The 19,770-nt window shown below is 45.6% G+C and overlaps 1 protein-coding gene across 1 annotated transcript in view; it reads left to right on the plus strand.

Moving 5' to 3' along the window:
- Stx8 (syntaxin 8) overlaps positions 1 to 19,770 on the plus strand; it is a 234,262-nt gene that overhangs the window by 53,100 nt on the left and 161,392 nt on the right. Inside the window, exon 6 of the mRNA XM_021176854.2 lies at positions 1,073 to 1,165. Within this exon, the coding sequence (XP_021032513.2) occupies positions 1,073 to 1,165 (93 nt within the window). The remainder of the gene's footprint in view (positions 1 to 1,072; positions 1,166 to 19,770) is intronic.

The following is a 19,770-nucleotide window of genomic DNA, read 5'->3' on the forward strand; positions in this document are numbered from 1 at the left end:
ACGGCCTCACGGTGCTCACAGCCTCATGGTGCTCACCATGCTCAGAGCCTCACGGTGCTCACCGTGCTCAGGGCTTCACTGAGCTCAGGGCTTCATGGTGCTCCTGGCCTCACGGTGCTCAGGGCCTCACATTGCTCACGGCCTCACATTGCTCAGGGCCTCACGGTGCTCATGCCTCATGGCCACGGAGCGTCCCTTCTTACACAGTCTGGGACCCAGGCCCACGTTAAGGGTGAGAGCCTCCAACTTTGTGTAAACTAAGCAAGGTAATCTTGTCTAGGCCTGACAGAGGCTTGCCTTCTAGATGATTCTAGAAGAATCTATGAGGTTGATAATCAGTTTTAAGCATCACACTTTATGCAGAGGAAAAAGAGCCAAGGGCTTTTCCAGAAAAAGTTCCAGAGTAGTCAAAAAGATACACCGAGAGGCAGTAAGTTGATTTCCAGCACAAGGGACATGTATTAGGGAAGAGTCTTGTAGAAGCATTATTGCTTAGCTGCATATGTTCTTATATATGTTTCCTAGACCTAGTAAGAGTGGGTAGATTGAAGTCTCGAAGATTTCTCTCAAGGCCTTGAGCTTATTTCCTATATACTACATAGTGCTCAGGAGCTGCAGGCCCCTCCCACTTCAGGTAGCCTTGTGCTGGAGAGAACCAACTCCATAAGATATCCTCTGAGTCCAACACGTGTGTGCCTGTGTGCATGCGTGCCCAGTTACTATTGATTTATACATGTTCTGTTTGTATTATATACTAGAGGGTTAACTGTCGCTGTAGCCAGATTTAATAAAATTTCTGTTTCATATTTGAGTAATGAATTTATCAGGAAATCATTTCAGTCTGCAGTGTGAAGTATTTAAATTGTTGTTCCAGTAACGCCACCAGTGCCACTTTTGTTATATGTTGGATAGTGTCAGTTGCTTGGAGAGATCTCCCTCTGCATGTGTGTGTATGTGTCTGTCAATATGTATGTGTGTGTGTGTGTGTGTGTGTGTGTATACATATGTATTTATATTAATTTGAAAGTGTTTTCCTTTGATTTTCAGTCAGTTGTTTTTCCTTTTCTTTCAGAACAAGACGCGGGTCTTGATGCCCTTTCCTCTATCATAAGTCGCCAAAAACAAATGGGCCAAGAAATTGGGAATGAACTGGATGAACAGAATGGTAAGATTGAGTGTGAGCTCCATCACATGTTCACTCGATCAGTTTCCATTATGCGGCACGGAGGGTCTGCAGTCAGTAGTCTGCAGTGGTTTATTGCGCCTGTGGTGGTTTGTGGACAGTTTACATTGCAGTTTTCTAATACTGTGTAAAGACATGTCACTAAAACCTCTCCAGCCTTCAGTGACTGCTTTAGTTAATTTTGGTTTTTATAGCCCTGGTGGTCTTGATCTCACTATGCAGGTCAGGCTAGCTTTGAATTTGCATTGCTCTCTTCTGTCTTTGCTTCCCAGGTGCTGGGATTACAGGCAGGTACTGAACGTAGCTGGCCCTACTATGTTGACAAATAACTTATGATCTATTTTTTCAAGATCTATGTATTCTGTGAAAGTTGTGAAATTGCTCAGTGTTTGGTACCCTGATATAAATTGTAAGAAAGCTGTGTGGGGCCTCATCTCATCTCTGCTCCCAGTGGAAACTGTGTGGGACCTCATCTCATATCTGCACCTAGTGGAGTTTGCTTGGCTTTCATCATAAATGACCAGACTACAGGACAAAAACAGTTTGAAGGTCAGACGTGACAGAAATTGTTTGAGGAGTTACTCGTAGGCTGCCGTGGTCTGAAGCCTTAGGTCTTAGAGGCTTTTGTGCTTGGGTTGTGTAGGGAGTGAGAACCTGACCGAGAGTAGCAGCAGGAGCAGAGTGGGGTACATGCAGGAAACAACCGATGATGCTCTCACCCTGGGAGTGCAGTCACAGAAATCGAGAGGCCTCAGTGGTTTGTGAGTGACGACTGTAAGTCCAGATTGGATGCATCCAACCAGAGATGCCAATGAGAGGTCCAAATGGAGACATTAAGTCTTCAGTAGTGGCTTAGAGAGAAGACAAGACAAGAAGTTGGAGACACTACAGCATAGATGTGATGCCCTGGCCCTCATTATATGCTGAGCACTCTTGTCCACAGCATGTTGTATATTCTGCATAAGAACAGGAAGGTGATGTCACACTGCTAGGAATGATGCTCAGAGGTGCGGAGCGACCTCCGAATGCCATATCTTTTCTAAAATGTGGAACCGAACCTGCTTGTGATACGGCTCCTTTTCTGTTGTACCAGCTTCCTCAGCAAGGAAGACAGAGTAGGGAGGCAAAGGAACTGTGAAAGGTTCTGAAGTTTCAGCTTTGGGGGCAGTGCCATAGTGGGGTGGCTTCCGAGGAAAGTTAGCATCATGTGTGGGTGTGGGTGAAGTCCTGTAGTAGATGGAGTGTCTCTCCGTAGGGAGGCTGCACTTGCCAAAAAACATACAACAGCCGCTCCTCTCCTTGATCATGAGGAGGGATGTGATTATTGTTCCCATGGTTTCAGTCCATTTCTCTATCATAAATAAACAAATCCAGCTGTTGAGCATCTGTCACACGCAAATAGGCTCATAAGCAAATGGAGAACCCTCTGTCTCTACAGTCCTAAGGCAGCTTTCAAGAGCTTCACACTGAGGGGACAATGTGTTCCTTCTCCTGTTGGGCTATGAACAGGCCACTTATGGATTTGTGTTTGGTCCAGGCATTGCTCACTCCCTTCACTGTGCAACAGTAAGATAATAAGCTTTACTTAAAAAGCTGTGGTTATCTGCTGTTTATTTATTTATTTATTTTATCTCAAGGAAATTTGCCTGTTTGGGGCAGAGGGGCTCTGATCTAAACTGATGAACATGTCTTCCTGTGGCGTATGCAGGCCACAGTGTCTGGGTACGTGACTGAGGACGAAAGAATCATGGTTTTATGGGGGCCTCACTACCTTTTCAGGTAAATTTGCCACATGTTTCCCAGCACAAGCAAGCATACCAGCATGCCGTTGTCTTTAGTCTAGTGGCTATCAGACTTTGCTGCAAATTAGAATTATTTGTGGGGCTTTAACACCCCTCAAAGCCTAGGCTGTGTCTGCATTAGCGCCTGATTGCTGTTACGATATTATCACAAAAGTAGAGGCTTAAAATAACACAGACACAGTGTCTTACGGTTCAGTAGCATACAAGCCTGACTTGAGTCTTGCTGGGTGAAAACCAATATATCAACAAGAGATCAACATTCCTTTCTGATGGCTCCAGGGATGGATTGGTTTCCTTGCCTTTTCCAGCTTCTAGTGGCCACCCACATTCCTTGGCTTATGGTCTCTCCCATGTTCCAGGCCAACAACAATACTGTAGCCCCACTGCTTCTAGTGCTGCCTTTCCTTCCACATTTGAAGACCCCTGTGCTTACATTGCACCCACCCAGACAACTGAGGAAACACCCCAAGGCCAGCCTGTTGGAAGGTTCAGTTTCACCTGCAGCCTCGACGAGCAGCCGTTCTGCTGTCTATCACAGAACTTTAGCCAAGTAAACCTGAGTGTCGGGTGGAGAGCAGGTTGACGGCAGCAGGCTGCCACACCCGTGCTGGCTGCACTGAGAGGATGGAGTTAGTGCTGCACTGTCACGCTGCCTCCCCTATCTATCCTCACGTGACTCCTGTGCAGAACCTTCAGTTCCATGTGTCACACAGAGGTTGTGGCCACCGACAGGTCTTTCTCTCTGTATCACATAGTTTACCCCACATCTTTGCACCCCCCCCCCAGCTTCACCTCCCCTCCCAATCATCATCCCACACTCAGATGGATGCGTGCGTTTCTAGATAAACGTGCAGTTCTTTTCCATGCACTGCCAACAGAAGCTGAGTTCCTCTGTGGTGACCTCCCAGGGAGCCAGCAGCTATTTACATGGGTGGTTTTCTGATGTGTGTTTTCTCCTCTGAGATAAAGCAGACTCAGCCATTTTCTCTCACAAGGACTGACAATTCTCAGGATAAAAACAATACAAAACCCACCCTGACAGGATTCCAGTCAGCCTCCATTTCTTTTGCTAAACTGAACTAAGGCTGGAGGTATCTCTAGGTGGATCAGGCCTGCAGCCCACTGCGATCTGGACTGTGACTCGCGTGTGTCAGAGAAGTCAGCGCCATGGGCACAGGGATTTTGTTGTAAATATCTCCATATGATTTATGGAGCCACCGAATCAGTTTGATTTTCCTTGGAGGAGCAATAGGCTAGAATGATGACCAGCCAGACCATTTTGGACTAATAAAGGCACTGTACTTAGAACATAACCACAGAACCAAAGGATCAAATTATCTTCAATTTAGGAATTCCATTTTTATCCTTACCATAGAGAAGGAAGAGCATCTGGCAATGCATGTAACCATCTGGCTCAAGCACAATGACCAGGCCTAATGAAGGAAAGAGTCGGGGGGAAGGGGGCATCCCAGTGATGGGCACCTGTAGGTCCCTGGTTTGTTGTATGTAGGGGATGGGAGAGCAGGGTGGCAGGGAAGGCCACTTGTCTTCCTAACACCAATTCCAGGGGCAAGGAAACCAGCGAGTCCTTCAGAGAGCTAGACACATGACTGTTCATTGAAGGACATGACGCTCTCCATAGACTCATAGACTTCAGTTGGTCAGCACTTACTGATTGGTTAGAATTCCTGGCTGAATTTTCACTGTGAAAAGTGAGAATAAAACTGTGTAGTTAGTTACCTCCTCCACACCCTGTAATAAAGGCACAGCTCCATCACTGAAATGGTGCCTTATAGGGGCAAAAGGGACTTTACAGGTGTGCCAAGTTGAGTCAGTCAGGACAGGAAGAGTGTCTGGGATTATGCAGGTAGACTCTAAATGCAGCTACAGGTATCCATATGAGAGAGAGAGAGAGAGAGAGAGAGAGAGAGAGAGAGAGAGAGAGAGAGAGAGAGAGAGAGAGAGTGGGTAGCAGGCAGTAGGCCCTAATTTTCATGTCTGGTACCACCAAAAGAAAAAGTGAGGCTGCAGGTGAGAGGCAGGGGAGATTTGACATGCAATGTCTGAAATGAGATGGTATCTTCTAGCTCTGAGGAGAGCCGAAGGGGCTACAAAGAAAGGGGTATAAAGAGGCTCTGTAAGCTGGGAAAGGTGGAAAATGGTCTCTCAAAACTCTGGAGGAAAATCTTGACTTCAAAACTGGTGAAACTGATTTCAGCCTCTGTCCCTACTACTGTTGGAGCAGCCGTGGGAAACAAATTTGCGTAATCACCATGTCTTTTTGTTAGTTGCCACGTAATTCCGATTAGTCACATTTACACGATAACATTCAAGTTTACCTGTAGGTCTGTACTGTCTGAGCCTTTGAGATGACTTCTTTCTTTAAAACAAGACAAAACTTTTTTTCAGATTATTTTGAGTGTTTTGACTGCATGCATCTATGTGTATTACTACATGTGTGTCTTCTCTCATGGAGGTCAGACTGTGTGGTACTAGATTCCCAGGATCTGGAGTTAAGGATGCTTATGAGCCAACATCTGGGTGCTGGGAACTGAACCGGGGTCCTCTGCGAGAGCAGTCAATGCTCTTAACCCGAGTCGTCTCTCTAGCCCCTTAGTCTGATTTCCTTAAAGCATAATTGACAGGAGGAAGTTGTTCAGGTCAACTGTACCAGAAGTTCTGAAATCTCTTTGTTTCCTTATGCTGTGATTGTAGTTAGTCTTGTTCTGGTATGTGAGGAGTGGAGCCTCTTCTGTCCTATCCAGTGTTAGAGTTTCTTAAAAATATATTTACTTTGTGCGTATAATTGTATTTGCATAGACGGGTCACATGCAGGAGCCCGAAGAGAACAGAAGAGGCATTGGGACCTCTAGAATGGAGTTAGGGATGATTGTAAGCCATTGTGTAGGTGCTGGGAACTGAATCCAGGTTTTCTGGAAGAGCAGACAGTGCTCTTAACCACTGAGTCATGTCCCCAGCCCCGAGTGTTAGATTCTTCCAAAGTGTGTCAGTCAAGTTTCTTTATGGTCATCTGTAGAGAAGCAGTTCCCGTCCTCCTAGGCTATATATTTCTTCTGTTGTGCTAGAGAGAAAACGTATGAGTGTTTGAAACTAGAGATTTCATACAGTGTGAAACTTCCCTATCCTGTTAGCCTGGATAGGCAGCAGAAGAAAAGCCAACTGATGGAAGAAAAAGCTTGGGCTGATGGGGTGGATCAGAAGGCAAGGCTCTTGCTCGAAGACCAGAAACAACCTTCTCTTAGTCCCTGGGTCCCACAAGGTGGCAGGAGAGAACTGACTTTAGCAAGTGTCCTTTGACCTCCACACATGTGCCCTGATGTGTGCAGGGTTTTACTATATTTATTTGATTTGGCTTATTAATTATGTTCTCATGTCATATGACTTTCTGAAATGTGAAGTGTTATCCTCTGAGAGACAAAAATGAAATGAAATGTCCTTCAGTGTTTCTGAATAGCAACGTCCTGTTGGAGTCTATCAAGTCTTCTTTATAAAGTTTGAGGGAAGGTTCTCTCCCTCTCCCTACCCCCCCCCCTCTCACACACACACACACACACACACACACACACACACACACGTAACTTAGCTTTGTTGGGTATCTCTGTCATTGGTACATTTTACTTTAGGCTCTCAGCTAACAATATCACTCCATAGACTTGACTTTTGGTTACCATTACCTAGTAACTAACTAGCTCTCCAACTTTGGGGTTTAGGACCCTTTATGTTCTTAAAAATTATTGTGAAATCCTGAAAGGTGTTTTTTTTTCTATTTCTTTTGCTACTGCATTTAAAATTACGAGATATTTAAAAATTATTAAGTTTATACATAAAAATGTAAATTTAATAAATATAAGTTTAAAATTAATAAGCATATCTGTTGATATAAGCAAATTTATGGAAAATATCTGTTTTTCAAAGACGTTTGTGGAATCACCTCACCTTATAGTTTTATAGACATTTGTGTTTGGAGTGGTGAAGCTAGCTGGATTCTTGTATGTGTTTCTGAATTTGGCTCATTGTAATGCATCATTTTGAATGTTGTAAATGAAATACATTTCACGTAGAAATGTAGTTGGAAAAAAAAAGCATTTTAAAAATCTTTGCAAATAAATTTTTTGCTTTTCTATATGACAGCAAAACATAGCATTTAGTTTCTGGAAGGTTTGCCGCATGCAGTTCTCCTGGCTTGGTGAAGCAGACCGTGCTGGACACTATACTAGGAAATACGAGAGCTCTGGGCCATTTGCCCCTGTAATTGCGTGCTCTGCCCTAAAAGTGACAAGTCATCTTGTTCCCTGCCTCACTGGCCACACTGATCAGCTGCTGCATGCAGCCATGGTGAAGTATAACCCACCATATATCACAGCAGGCATACTTCATAGTGTGGAGACTCTCAGACTTAGAGTGAGGTAGCCAGGCTTCAGTGTCTGTTTTCATGTATCAGGAGAAGTCCTAGGACCTATTTCACTGTGTTAAGAACATGAAGCAGCCCCATCCGGGGATCCATCCCATATGCAGACACCAAACCCAGCCACTATTGCTGATGCCAGGAAGTGCTTGCTGACAGAAGCCTGGTACAGCTGTCTCCTGAGAGGCTCTGCCAGATCCTGACCAATACAGATGCGGATGCTCACAGCCAACCATCGGACTAAGCACAGGGCCCCCAATGGAGAAGTTAGGGAAGGACTGAAGGAGCTGAAGGGGCCTTATCTAGCATCAGTGGGAGGGGAGGCCCTTAGTCCCATGAAGGCTCGATGCCCCAGTGTAGAAGAGTGCTAGGGCGGGGAGGTGGGTAGGGGACACCCTCATAGTAGTAGGATAAGGTGGGGGGGCATAGGGGTCTGCAGAGGGGAAACCTGGAAAAGGGGTTACATTTGAAATATAAACAAATATATCCAATTAAAAACAACAACAACAACAAAGAACAGGAAGCAGGTTAGTGCGTGGGACCCACATTGGAAGCAGCCTACAGTGAGCCTCTACTGTTTCTTGCCTTCAGAGGTCTTTGGTTAAAAAAAAAAGCAACAGACTAAGTGAATAGGTGACCTCCCCACTCACTTTTCTAAAGACTGTCATACCATTCGGCCTCCTGAGTAATTGGTGCTGCAGGTACAGGCTACCCTGCCAGTGAGGAAGGTACTGCTGTCCTCTGTTGATAAGTAAAACGACTGCAGGGTGATGGTGCTGCACACCTTTAATCCCAAGCACTCAGGAGGCAGAGACAGGTGGATCTCTGAGTCCAAGGGCAGTCAGGGCTACACAGAAATACAAAACAAAACAAAACAACAACAACAAAAAAAGAATAACAACAATCTTAGTTCAGAATCTAAACTGGCTTTAATTAATGATTCTATAACAGGGACAGAGCATTCTGGTTGAAGAACTGGGCTACATTGTGGACAAGCAGCCTTTGTGGATAGAGAACAGGAGTGAGGCCCGAGCTATTGTGTGGCTTGCCTTGTTTGAGACAGGTGTCTGCTTAGAGTGACCGAAGCTCAGCCCCTGTGACTAAACATCTGTGCCCTGTGCTTGCTCATACATCCACTTTGCTTGAACAGTCGACTGTGTTGGATTGATTGGTCCCTTGTTCAAATCAATGGCTTGCTATAAATTGTATTTCACATTCAGAACTGTTAGGTGAAACAGTTTCTAAAACAGTCCTTCAATTCTTAGCTGGGTTTGGAAACAACCAAGGGATTCTAATCCTTGCCAGTGGTGTCTAGAAGCCTCCTGGTCCTGAGATAACTCAGCCTGATGGGGACGGGGACCTCAGCGGCAAGTGTGTACACACCCATGCAGGGGCGGGCATGAATGAGGCTGGGTTTCCTATGCCTGTGAGCAGATGGAAGCGGGCCTTCCAGATAAGTCCAGAAGTTAGGAAATGGCAGGTTTATGGGAGTACTAATTTCTTCCGCCCCCACCCAAGAATGGGATACTCAGACCACCCACCTTGGTCCACAGCATTTTTAACATGCATACCTAAGTTTGTTTGTTTTTTTCTTTCTTTTTCTTAAACAGTCTAAGGCAAATAAGTGTCTCTGGATAAATCAAGTTTAGACATTTTCAGCTTCACTTCAGAGTCCTCATTTTTCATACTGTTTTCAACAGAAGCCCCACTTTATCTGGGCCAGCATTTTATGTGGATTTATCGTCATCCATGCCTCTTCTAATTGGTGTGTGTGTGTGTCTGTCTGTCTGTCTGTCTGTCTTGTCTGCCATCACTGTGTTTGGGGGGGTGCTGTGGTTTTCAACATTAAAAAGCTTTAATGTTTATGGTTGCTTTTTTCCACAGAAGTGTGTTTTTTTGCTTGTGAGATCTTTTGAAAACCTTTGAATGGTACTAACTTATTTTTCTTCTCTTCCTTGTATCCTTCCTGCTTTTTCTTGGCAAGTTTTGGGTTGTTCATCTCAGAGTTTTTCTTTCATGCTGTTGTGGGCTGAATTATGCCTTGCTCCATTCACGCGTTGGTGTTCTGACAGCCTACCCCTAAGAATGTAACTGTATTTGGAAAGAGCTGTTTAAAGGGGTAATTAAGTTAGAATGAGGTCACTCGGCTGGGCCCTAATCCAGTGTGACTAGTGTCCTTTGTAAGGTGAAGAAACTGGAACAAGACACATATGGAGGGAGACCCTGGGAAGACACGAGGGAGACACACCAGGGAGGGCCTTAGAAGCCAGTCTTGTGATGACAACTTGATCTCTGGCTGCAGTCTCTGGTCTCCTGAGAAAGGAAGGTTGTTTTAGGCATGCAGGTTGTAATGAGCTCAATCTCTGCTGCTATGATTTTCCTTATGTATCTGCTGATGTTTTTTCAGTACTTTAGGTTTATGAATGGAGGACCATGCTGACATATATAGCAAGCTTTTTAAATGGTGGCGGATCGGGTTACCCAGAGGGCTTCTTTCTTGCCTGGGACAATGTGCCATGAATCTATAAGTACTTAGGTTGTACACGGGCAGGCTTCTCATGGGCTAAGTAAGAAGAACACGCAAGCAGAGTCAGGGCCCTAGAAGTGATGGCATTAGAACGTTAACCTAGGGGGAAAATGCTGGGAACTTTCACCTAGGGTGACATGGCTTCTTCATTGACCTCTTATTACCCTGTAGCTAGCTCAGAGCCTCTGACTCATTTCCTTGCCTGGACACCAGCTCCCAAGGGCCTTCCATTCACAGCAGTCCTTCCTCTCCAGAGAGAGCTGGCCAAGGGTTGCAGCTGGGGGTAAACCCTGGAGGCTGCAGCCCACACAGGGCAGGGCTCAGGGTAGTCGGGCCCAGCTGCTCCATAGAGAACTCTGCACACAGGCCTGATTCCTGCCTCACAGCCACTCTCTTTGTAGAACATTCTGTGGCTGCCAGTAGCCATTGACTCCAAGCCTGGCGGGTCTCCAGTGCTCTCTAGTTGGGAAGAAAGAGCTTCTCTCTATAGTTGTGTGTGTGTGTGTGTGTGTGTGTGTGTGTGTGTGCGCGCACGCGCATGTTTGTTTCAAGTTGGAGTTTCCCTCCATTGTGGTTTGTCCATACAGCCCAGGTCTCGTCTTTGAACAAGTGAGTCTTCTGAAGGACTTGTTCATTGATAGCTCTCCTCTGTGTCTCCACTGCCACTGTTGGAGCCATTCTTAGAGAAAAAGGATCATCTCTGCAGCGTGGTTGAGCTCTCTGGAAGGAAGGAGGCAACACGCTGAACTCTACTGTCTATAACTCAAAGGCATGTTTTTATGAATTAACAGGAGCTATATAAAGTATTTTACCAAAGTGGCTGGGTCTCTGGAAGCTTTGCTAGAACAGATGTTTCATTTGGAGTCTGTGGAAGTTGTTTGCTTGGCTTCCTATGAGTGGCACCCCACCTTATCACCTGCTACCTGCATGGCTGAATTTCCCTAAAGTCATACAATTAGGGAGATGAGGAAAGGTAACCCTGTTCCTTGTATTCGTAGTTTTAGGTGCTTGAGGGTGGACAGTCTTTGTCTATAGGCAGAGGCAGAGTAGGAACGAATGGGGGAGCAGGAAAGACAGTCTGTCATTCCAATGACTGTCTGACTCTCCCTGGGCATCCAGCAGTTCCTGATGCTCCACAGGTCTACAGACTCGTTGTCCCCAGACCATCCCAGTGTAGATACAATTATAAGTCCTAGATGTCCCTAGGCACTTCTGTCTGCTTGGCTACAAATTCCCGTGACTCTTCTTCTGAATTGGGTACTTTATGAGAACATTCACAGAGCTCAGGAAGGTGCCGTGCTTATAGGGTTTTATTGTAGCAGTTGCCACTCTGGAAGAGCCAAGTAGGGTAGTGAATGGGGCAAGGTGTCGGGGAGGAGGTGCAGAGTCTCCATGCCCTTTCCACGTGTGCCGTGCTCAGAGCACAGCCATGTGTTCCCTGCCCTCAAAGCTGCCAGGACCTTGCTGGTGGGTTTTCGTGGAGGCTTCAGTACTTGATTGATCATTGGCCATGATACAACCAGCCTCCTTCTCCACCACTGAAGGTGAGCTTGGGCCTGAAACTTTCAGTGCTCTAATCATGCATAGAGCTAGTCCTCCTCTCAAATTACTTAAAGGTCTCCTAGGAATCATCTCATTGCCACAAATCTAAAAGCATTTCTTAAAGATAACAAAAACTACTTTTATCAGGGAATTCCAAGGTTTTGGATGCTCTTGTTAAGAACCAGGGGGTAAAGATGAAAAATATACCTTTTTTAAAAAATTATTACAGCACAGCTAGGAGCCAGTGCCTGTGAGTTTGCTGAGTATACAGAAATGATTGCTTGGCATGGGTGTGGTAACTTGTCACGTGGCTTTGCTGCTGCTAGCTTTAGTTTTGATGATGAGCTGAGACCATTGAGCCACAAGGACTTTGCCTTTTCTAGATTATGCCTTCTTCATTTCTTTCTGGGCCCATATGTTGGTTTTGACCCTGGCACTGTAGCCAGTTCGCCATGTAACTAGTGAGGCAAACGTTTTCTAAGAGTACAGCCTTGGGCATATTAGTCAAAGAAAAAAAACATTGATGCTCAGGCCTTGGGACAGCTCGGGTAGGTGACTCATCGGCCTTCCTTTCCCTTGGGCTTCCCCACAGTTCCTACTTGATCTCTAAAAAGGAGGAGGCAGCCACAGTCCCTCCTACTGTAGCAGCTGAACCAAAGAATGCACTTCAGCACAGCACAGCAAGCAGAAAGGATCCAGTAGCATCACAGACGCAAAGAGTAGGTCACCCTGAGCTCTGCTCCTGCCACTCTGCACAGTGGTTTTCTTCCTCAGTGCCTTTGTAGGAAGAGGGGAGGGCCGAAGCTGAGTTGGAGCTTCCCCAAGTTTGTAGCCCCCACGTCTGTGCAGGTGACACTTTTGCAATCTTGAGTGATTGTAAGGTGACACAGAATTTGAGTCATTCCTGACGTGTTCTAAGGTCAGACATGGCAACGAGCTGCATTTTTCTTTCCTCTTTCCTCCAAAGATGTCCGAAGGTTGGAGGTTCTGGCCCTGGGTCCTGTTGCAAGGTTTTGTGATGACTAGCAGTCATTGCCAACTTAGCAGGATCCAGAATCACAGAATCTAGAGGATGATCTCTGGATGTGATTGGGAGCTTTTAGATGAAGTTGATTTGGGTACGTAGACCTAAATGCCTTGTTTTTCTTTTGAAATACAAAGAAAATAGAAGCACTGTAATGAGTTGCTTTGGGGACAAAATACTGTAACTTGTATGATGAGATCTGGACATAGAGGTCACATGGTTCCCTTAGGAACCTGGTCTAGTGCTTACTAAGTCAGCGTTTGCCCACAAACAATGAGCATGCACTGGGTATGCTCATGGTTAGTAGTTATCACATGAGAGGATACAAAACAGAATCAGCCATGGGCCAGGCTCAGAAGTAAAGTCCAAGGGCACCCGGGGCAACCTTCCAAGGACATTGAGCCAGTAAAGTCACACAGGATATGCTTAATCCCACCGAAATGAGTTCTGACAGCGTGTATGAGATGTTACTAATCAGGGAATCGCATTAGAGGTGATCGCCCAGGCTTTATTCAAGGCATCATCTACTACATAGGCGTGTTACCTCCTCCCTGGCGGGTATCCAAATTCCAGACAACCAGAAGGAAAGCAGGTGTTCAGCATAAGCCGCATTGTCTGTGCAGCCCAGATACCTTGGGCCGAACTTATCAGTTAACAGTTCACCCCTCCCCACATCCACGTCCCAAGGTACCTGCCAAGGACCAGCCTCAGAAGGGCACAGAGGCCCACTGCACGTTCGCTTTACTTGTGTTTACAGTGATGGGATTAAAGGCGTGCACCACCACCACCACCACCTGGCAAGACATTTTATCTTGTCTAACCATCTCAGGCAGTCATTTGGAAACAGAATTGGCATCACTGGTGAATAGTTCTGTTTATTGTGTACCAAGAATTTGTTCTCTCTGCACCTGCTTCATTCCTGTCATTACAGGGATGCACATTCCCTGTGTCCCCATCAGTGGGGTAAGTGGAAAAGCTTCTCGTTTAGCCATCTTGATTGGTGGCCCCATTACCTTTGGAAATCGAATTTCCTTATCTCAGCACTGAGGGCAAATAGAGTAGGATAAGTAATGGTCCCCAGAAGGTTTGTTGAGGAGAAAACAAGGTGGTGCTTAACACAGTGCATGCACACAGCAAGTGCTTAATAAATGCTCACTTTTACTGCTGGCATGATATCTCTTGTTTCATGTTCAGTTAGGCTGAGATTTTATTTGTCACCAGGCCATTGGGCCATGCTGATGTTCTTCTGGTTACCCCTGTCAGGCTGGAGGTGTGTTGCACCAAGATCTTGCCACGTCTATCACTGGAAACAGTGTGGGGTTTTAATATCAGTTATACCTCTGAGGGCAAAATGTCCACTTCCTCTGATCCTTCCAGTCATACAGAGCACCTGAAAAGCTAGCGTGTGTCTCTCCATGCTGCTATCCCTCCTTACATTCAACTCTCATGTCTTCTCACCAGTCTAAGTCTCTCATGTCTTCTCACCAGCCTAAGTGCCCTTTGTCCTGGAAGTATACATGGAATATCTCTTATCTCAAATGCTTAAAATAAGTATTTTTTTAATTTGAGAATATTGACATTACACAACGAGATATCTTGAAGTTGCAAACCGAGTCTAAACACAAAACTCACTAGAATTTTCTGTGCAGCTTGTCTGTGTATCCTGAAAGTAATTTTATGCAATATTTTTGTGTACCTGTATTTTTAAGTTTTTATTTTATTTATCTATTTGTATGTATATATATATATATATATATATTTTGCAGGTACAGGGAACTTTAATGGCATTCAAGAGAGTAGGGCTCCCCTTGGGGGGTGGGGTGGGATGGAGCCTGTGAGGGGAGCCTCTCAGTGATGGGGGCTGAGCTGGGACAGAGATTCTAGCAGCTGAGGGCCACTCTCTTCCTCTCTGTCCTTGCTGGGGTGGGTGGTCCAGGGTTTCTTACTCCTTGGAAGTTCTGTAGGCCATGAGGTCCACTACCCTGCCTCTGTAGCCTTCTTCTTTGTCATACCAAGAAGTGAGCTTTACAAAGTTGTTGAGAGCAATGTCAGCCCCAATGTCAAAATTGGAAGAGTGGGCATCCCTGTTAAAGTGGTAGGGGACAGTCTGATCCTCAGTGTAGCATAGGCTTCTCCTTAGTGGGCCCTCCAATGCCTGATTTACCACCTTCTTGCTATCATAGTTCTTGGCAGCTTTCTCCAGGTACAATGTCAGGTTCATGACTGACACACTGGCAGGGTAGGAACATGGAAGGCCATGCTAATGAGCTTCCCGTTCATCTCTGGGATGGCCTTGCATACACACAGCCTTGGCAGTGCCAGTAGATACAGGGATGGCATTCAGCCCCACATGTATCATGCCACAGCTTCTTAGTGGGACATTCACCGTCTTCTGGGTGGTAGTGATAGCATGGCCTGTGGTCATGAGTCCTTCACAGTGCTAGAGTCATCATGGATGACCTTGGTAGAGGGGCAGGGTGTGGTACTAAGCAGTTGGAGGTGCCATAGGCATTGCTGACACTTTTAAATGAGTTGTCATATTATTCCTGGTTCACACCTGTCATGAGGCATCAGCAGAAGGGACAGAGATGATGACTCTTTTGGCTGTACCCCTCAGATGATCCCTGGCCACCAGCATGACTCATCTGATGTTGGTGGGATCTCACTCCTGGCAATGTGTATGTGTGTAAGGGTGTACATGCCACAGTGTGCATATGGAGGTTAGAGGAGAACGTTCAGGAATCAGCCTTGCTGTCCTTGCACTAGGTGAGCCCCTGGAGACTAAGCTCAAGTTTGGTGGAAGCACCTTTATCCACCGAGCCATGGCACTGGCCAGCACCTGTGTTTTGACCTAAGGTCAGGGGTGGAATTTTCTACTTTAAAAAAGCCAGCACTTAGAAAGCTTTGGATTGAGGGGCATTTGGATTTTATATTTCTGCTTAGGAATGTTCGATTTACCATACTTAATGTATCTTCCAAGGCGACTAAGGAGTTCAGTCCACCCTTTGGAAGTCGATGCCTCCCTGTTTTCCAAGGTCTTCTTGAACAGCCAGAATCTATTTATGTTTGCATGTTTCCTCTACCCAGCTTTCGGCTTTTTACCTTTTAATGAATCCTAGGGCATAAGAAGGGAAAAGAATGCCGGATGTACAGTGGTAATGAGCAAGATTTTGGAATCGGATAGGCCCGCCCCGTCCGTTTCCCAGCTGCGTGACTGAAGAGCGACAGGCTTCATCTTCCCAGGCTCCGCTCCCCTCCTTCCCTGAGAGAGAGGATGATAATCCCTGCCTCATGGGCTGAGAGCATCAAAGCAGACACACTCAGGAAGATGCAGGCTTGGTGTGTCGGCTGCCCCTGTCAGTCCTGGGGGTCCCAGATACGATGGGGTGCTGTCGGGTTCTCAGACTCCGTGATGACAGGCGTGCTGCTGGAAGAAATGTTTGAACTGGCCTCTTTAAAGTTCAGTCTCTCCAGGTGATCCTGCACACCTGTGACATGGCTGATCTCAGGGTATAAATTTCCCCAGCACACAAAATTTCCTTGTCACCACGCACAGCTCATTCCTGATATTAGTCACTGAACTTGGAACCTTCTGGTTTTGATTGGCTAGTCAGGGTTCACTGAGGCAAATTCTTTCCTGCGATCTCTCCATATGTTCAGGAAGGGGAGTGTCTGTGAGCTGCACAGCAGCAGTGTGCACCCGAGGCCCGGAGCCAGCAGTGTGTTGCCATTTTCAGTGAGTCCCAGTGGGCAGCTGGGCAGGGTGATTAATATTTTAGTATCTTTGTTCTTTCTGTTCAGTTATAACACCGAAGCTGTTTAAATCATGCTGAAAACAACAAGCCTGGCATTTCTCTGCTCTGAGCTCCCCCTCTTCCTCGACTCAAGTCAGAATCCTCAGCCTATGACCAAGGAAGTGTTTTGGGTAAGAAAGGATGGGAATAGATGGACGACTCAGGGGAACAGGATGGTTCTCAGTAGCTTCATGTTGGAGAATACATTCAAACCGAAGTCTTGAAGGCACGCCCGAAAGTGTGTGTGTAAGAGGGCAGCTTGTCATCAGAAGGCACTTCGTGTTTGGTGGCTGGTCCCAGGTCTGCTTCCTGAGCTCCGTTTGAACATTTATTATGTGCCCACTTCTGACACTCTTCATTTGGGATACACACTTGAGATCTCTCAGCACATGCAGTCCTCCAGGAACCTCAGGGTTTAAGTATAACTTAGTGGAAGCCAGAGAGTAGAGAGCGTGGCTTGATTTCCTAATTCCTTTCCGTTCTTTCCGTTCTTTCTTTCCTCTGGTCGGCCAGCAGTCATTTATTCAGCCTCCTCTGTATGAGGCTTTGAGCTAAGATTGAGATCTAAGGGTTGAACGTTACAGTTAATTTATAATCTGGATGTGCCTTAAACATTTGTCTTGAGTGGTAGCTTTTTAAAAATAAGTCTAACTGGAATGCCATAATTAAAGTTCATAATTTGAATACCTCAGAACTTTTAGAAATTATGTTTTAAGATTTATTTATTTTATGTATGTAAGAACACTGTTGCTGTCTTCAGACACACCAGATCAGGGCATTGGATCTCATTACACATAGTTGTGAGCCACCATGTGGTTGCTGGGAATTGAACTCAGGACCTCTGGAAGTGCTCTTAACCGCTGAGCCATCTCTCCAGCCCTGTAGAAGTCTTAAACAAAAACAAAAACAAAACCTAACTACCTTTTGTTGACAGCCGTCTTTCTGCAGTTGCTGACTTTTAACAATAAGACTTAGACAATAGAACATATTTTGTTAACTGTCTCAAAGCAGAATATTTCAACCTTATGCAAAATAAAATCATTGAATTTGAATCAGCAAAGAGAAATTAGATTAATTGGGAAGAAAAACTTAATACAAAAGAAAACATATGAAATTGATTGCCTGGAACCTTAATCCAATGGTAGGAAGACAAAGCCCCCATGACCGTTGTTCTTAGTAACAGGAGGTAAAGGATTTGATCATGACAGCTCCTTACACATCAGTGCCTGCCCCATTTGACAGGTGAGAAAACAGACTTCGAGACTTGAGACTTGCGTAGGCACACATGGCTAATAAATGGCCCGGCTCCAGCAGGAGATTGTTTATTTACTTCTTGGTGCAGCCATCTATTTCTCTAAGTAGATCTCTGCCTGTAGGCTGAGTGGATTCTTTGAACATTACAAGGCTATGTCCCCATCTGGCACCTTGGAGGTATGACCAGCTCCTTAGCTTCTAGATGGCTCTCTGACTATCTCAGCTTATCCCTGCCCAAATGCAAGGGAGTCTAGAATAAGTCCCCAGCAGCCCCTTCCCATATTCTCCATTAGGACGTGATCTTTACCCCTGGAGTTGTTTGTTTGTTGGGTGTTTTACCAGCTCCTGTGCCTTGTCCTAATGAAAATTCTTGAAAAGAGAAAAGGTCATGTTTTTTCGTTTCCTCGTAGACTTTGTGCCTCCGTGTGTAAGCCAACTTTCCACCGCTGATGGTAAACCCGAGAGCATCAGCTTACAAAGAGAAAAACCTTATTTAGACTCCTAACTTTAGAGGTGCCAAGCCATGGTCAACTGGGCTTTGTTGCTTCAGGTCTGTGGTGAGACTGTATTTCACGGCACGAGCACATGGCAGAATGAATGAACCTGTCCCTTGATGAGTCAAGAATCAGTGAGAAAGAAGAGAGAAAGTAGGGCCCCACCGTTCCTTTCAGAGGTGTACTGCCATTGGCTTCAGTCCTCAAAGCTACCTGGGAACAGGACCTTCACACACTGAACTTTGGGGACAGTTGACCAAACCATTTCAGACTTGCTAGCTGCTGCATTGTCTTCATTGGCTCCCTCTGGGGCTCCCTGCAGACGCCTCTCAGCATCCGGTTTCTTTACATAAAGACGTTTATAGTAGGCTCCCTGTGTGGCTGAGCCAGACACCTCTCTGTGCAATCTCTATGGAAGCAGCCACTGCATTATGTTCCCTCAGGTCTGTAGTCCACCTGGTGCAGTGGGGACTGTAGATCCATACTTTGTCCTTTAGGATTTCTCCGATGCTATCAGAGAACACAAATTTATGTCTTCTTGACACTGATTTGGTTTCTGTCTCTACCTCCCAATGGAATAATGTAGTAATAATTTCCTAAGACAATCCAGCCAGAATCAAGGGACGGTGCTAGATGAAGGGTAAAGATGTCCTTGGGAGAAGCCCTATGTGATTCTGATGCACAGGCCTCCCACCCCACCTACAGAAATTGCCCTGTGCAGTGCCTCCATCCCCACAGTGGCCCCATGTGGCACTGTGCACATCAGCTTGTATTTTGAGTTGGGGTCATTGCTTCCATCCATCAAAGAATGTAGCATATTTTCAGGAGCTGTGTTTATGTTGAAAAAGGTACTATATACTTTGAACAACTCTCATTCCAATTGGGAAGATTGTTGCTTATAAAAAAATAATTTTAAGACTTTGAGATTGGTGTTGTCATCAAGATTGGAATGCTGTGGAAAGGCCACATGCCCCTCAAAAGCAGGGATGGGCAATATTTTTCTTCACTAGGCTGTTAAGTCATAGAAAATGATAAACCACAGTTGATGACCAACTTAACGATTTTGATGATGGTAAATTAACTTAATCTTCACATTGACCTAATAAACTTGGTACTGTTATTAATAGTTAGGGAGAGTGAAGCTGAGGGCAGTTAAGTAATTATGTCCTGTCAAATCTGGATTTGACCCAAGATCCATTTGCTGACAAAGTATGTTTTATTTTTAGATTTATTTTTATATGTGACCTGTGTGTGTGTGTGTGTGTGTGTGTGTCTGTCTGTCTGTCTATGTCTGCATGTTACCTCTGCAGGTACTTATGGGGGCAGAAGGAGGGCGTCAGATGTCTTAGAGCTGCAGCTGTAGCCCAACATGGGTGCTAGGAACTGAACTCTAATCATCTGAAAGAGCAACAAGTGCTTTTAACTGCTGGGCTGTCATCTCTCTAGCCCTGGGGGGGAAGAGAGAGAGAGAGAGAGAGAGAGAGAGAGAGAGAGAGAGAGAGAGAGAGAGAGAGAGAAAGTGTATGCATATGATGGCTAAAGGGTGAGCTCGGGTTCTTTCCTCAACACCTCTGCTTTTCCATTCTGCACCTCTGCTTTTCCATTCTGCATCATGCAGTAAGGCAGGTCTCTTGATTGATACTCAGGGCTCACCAATTCAACTAGTCTAGCCAACTTACTATTGGGAATTCTTGTCTCTGTCTCCTGATTGCAGGCAGGATGCT

This window comes from Mus caroli, chromosome 11, assembly GCF_900094665.2.
Source record: "Mus caroli chromosome 11, CAROLI_EIJ_v1.1, whole genome shotgun sequence".
Classification (NCBI taxonomy): Eukaryota; Metazoa; Chordata; class Mammalia; order Rodentia; family Muridae; genus Mus; species Mus caroli.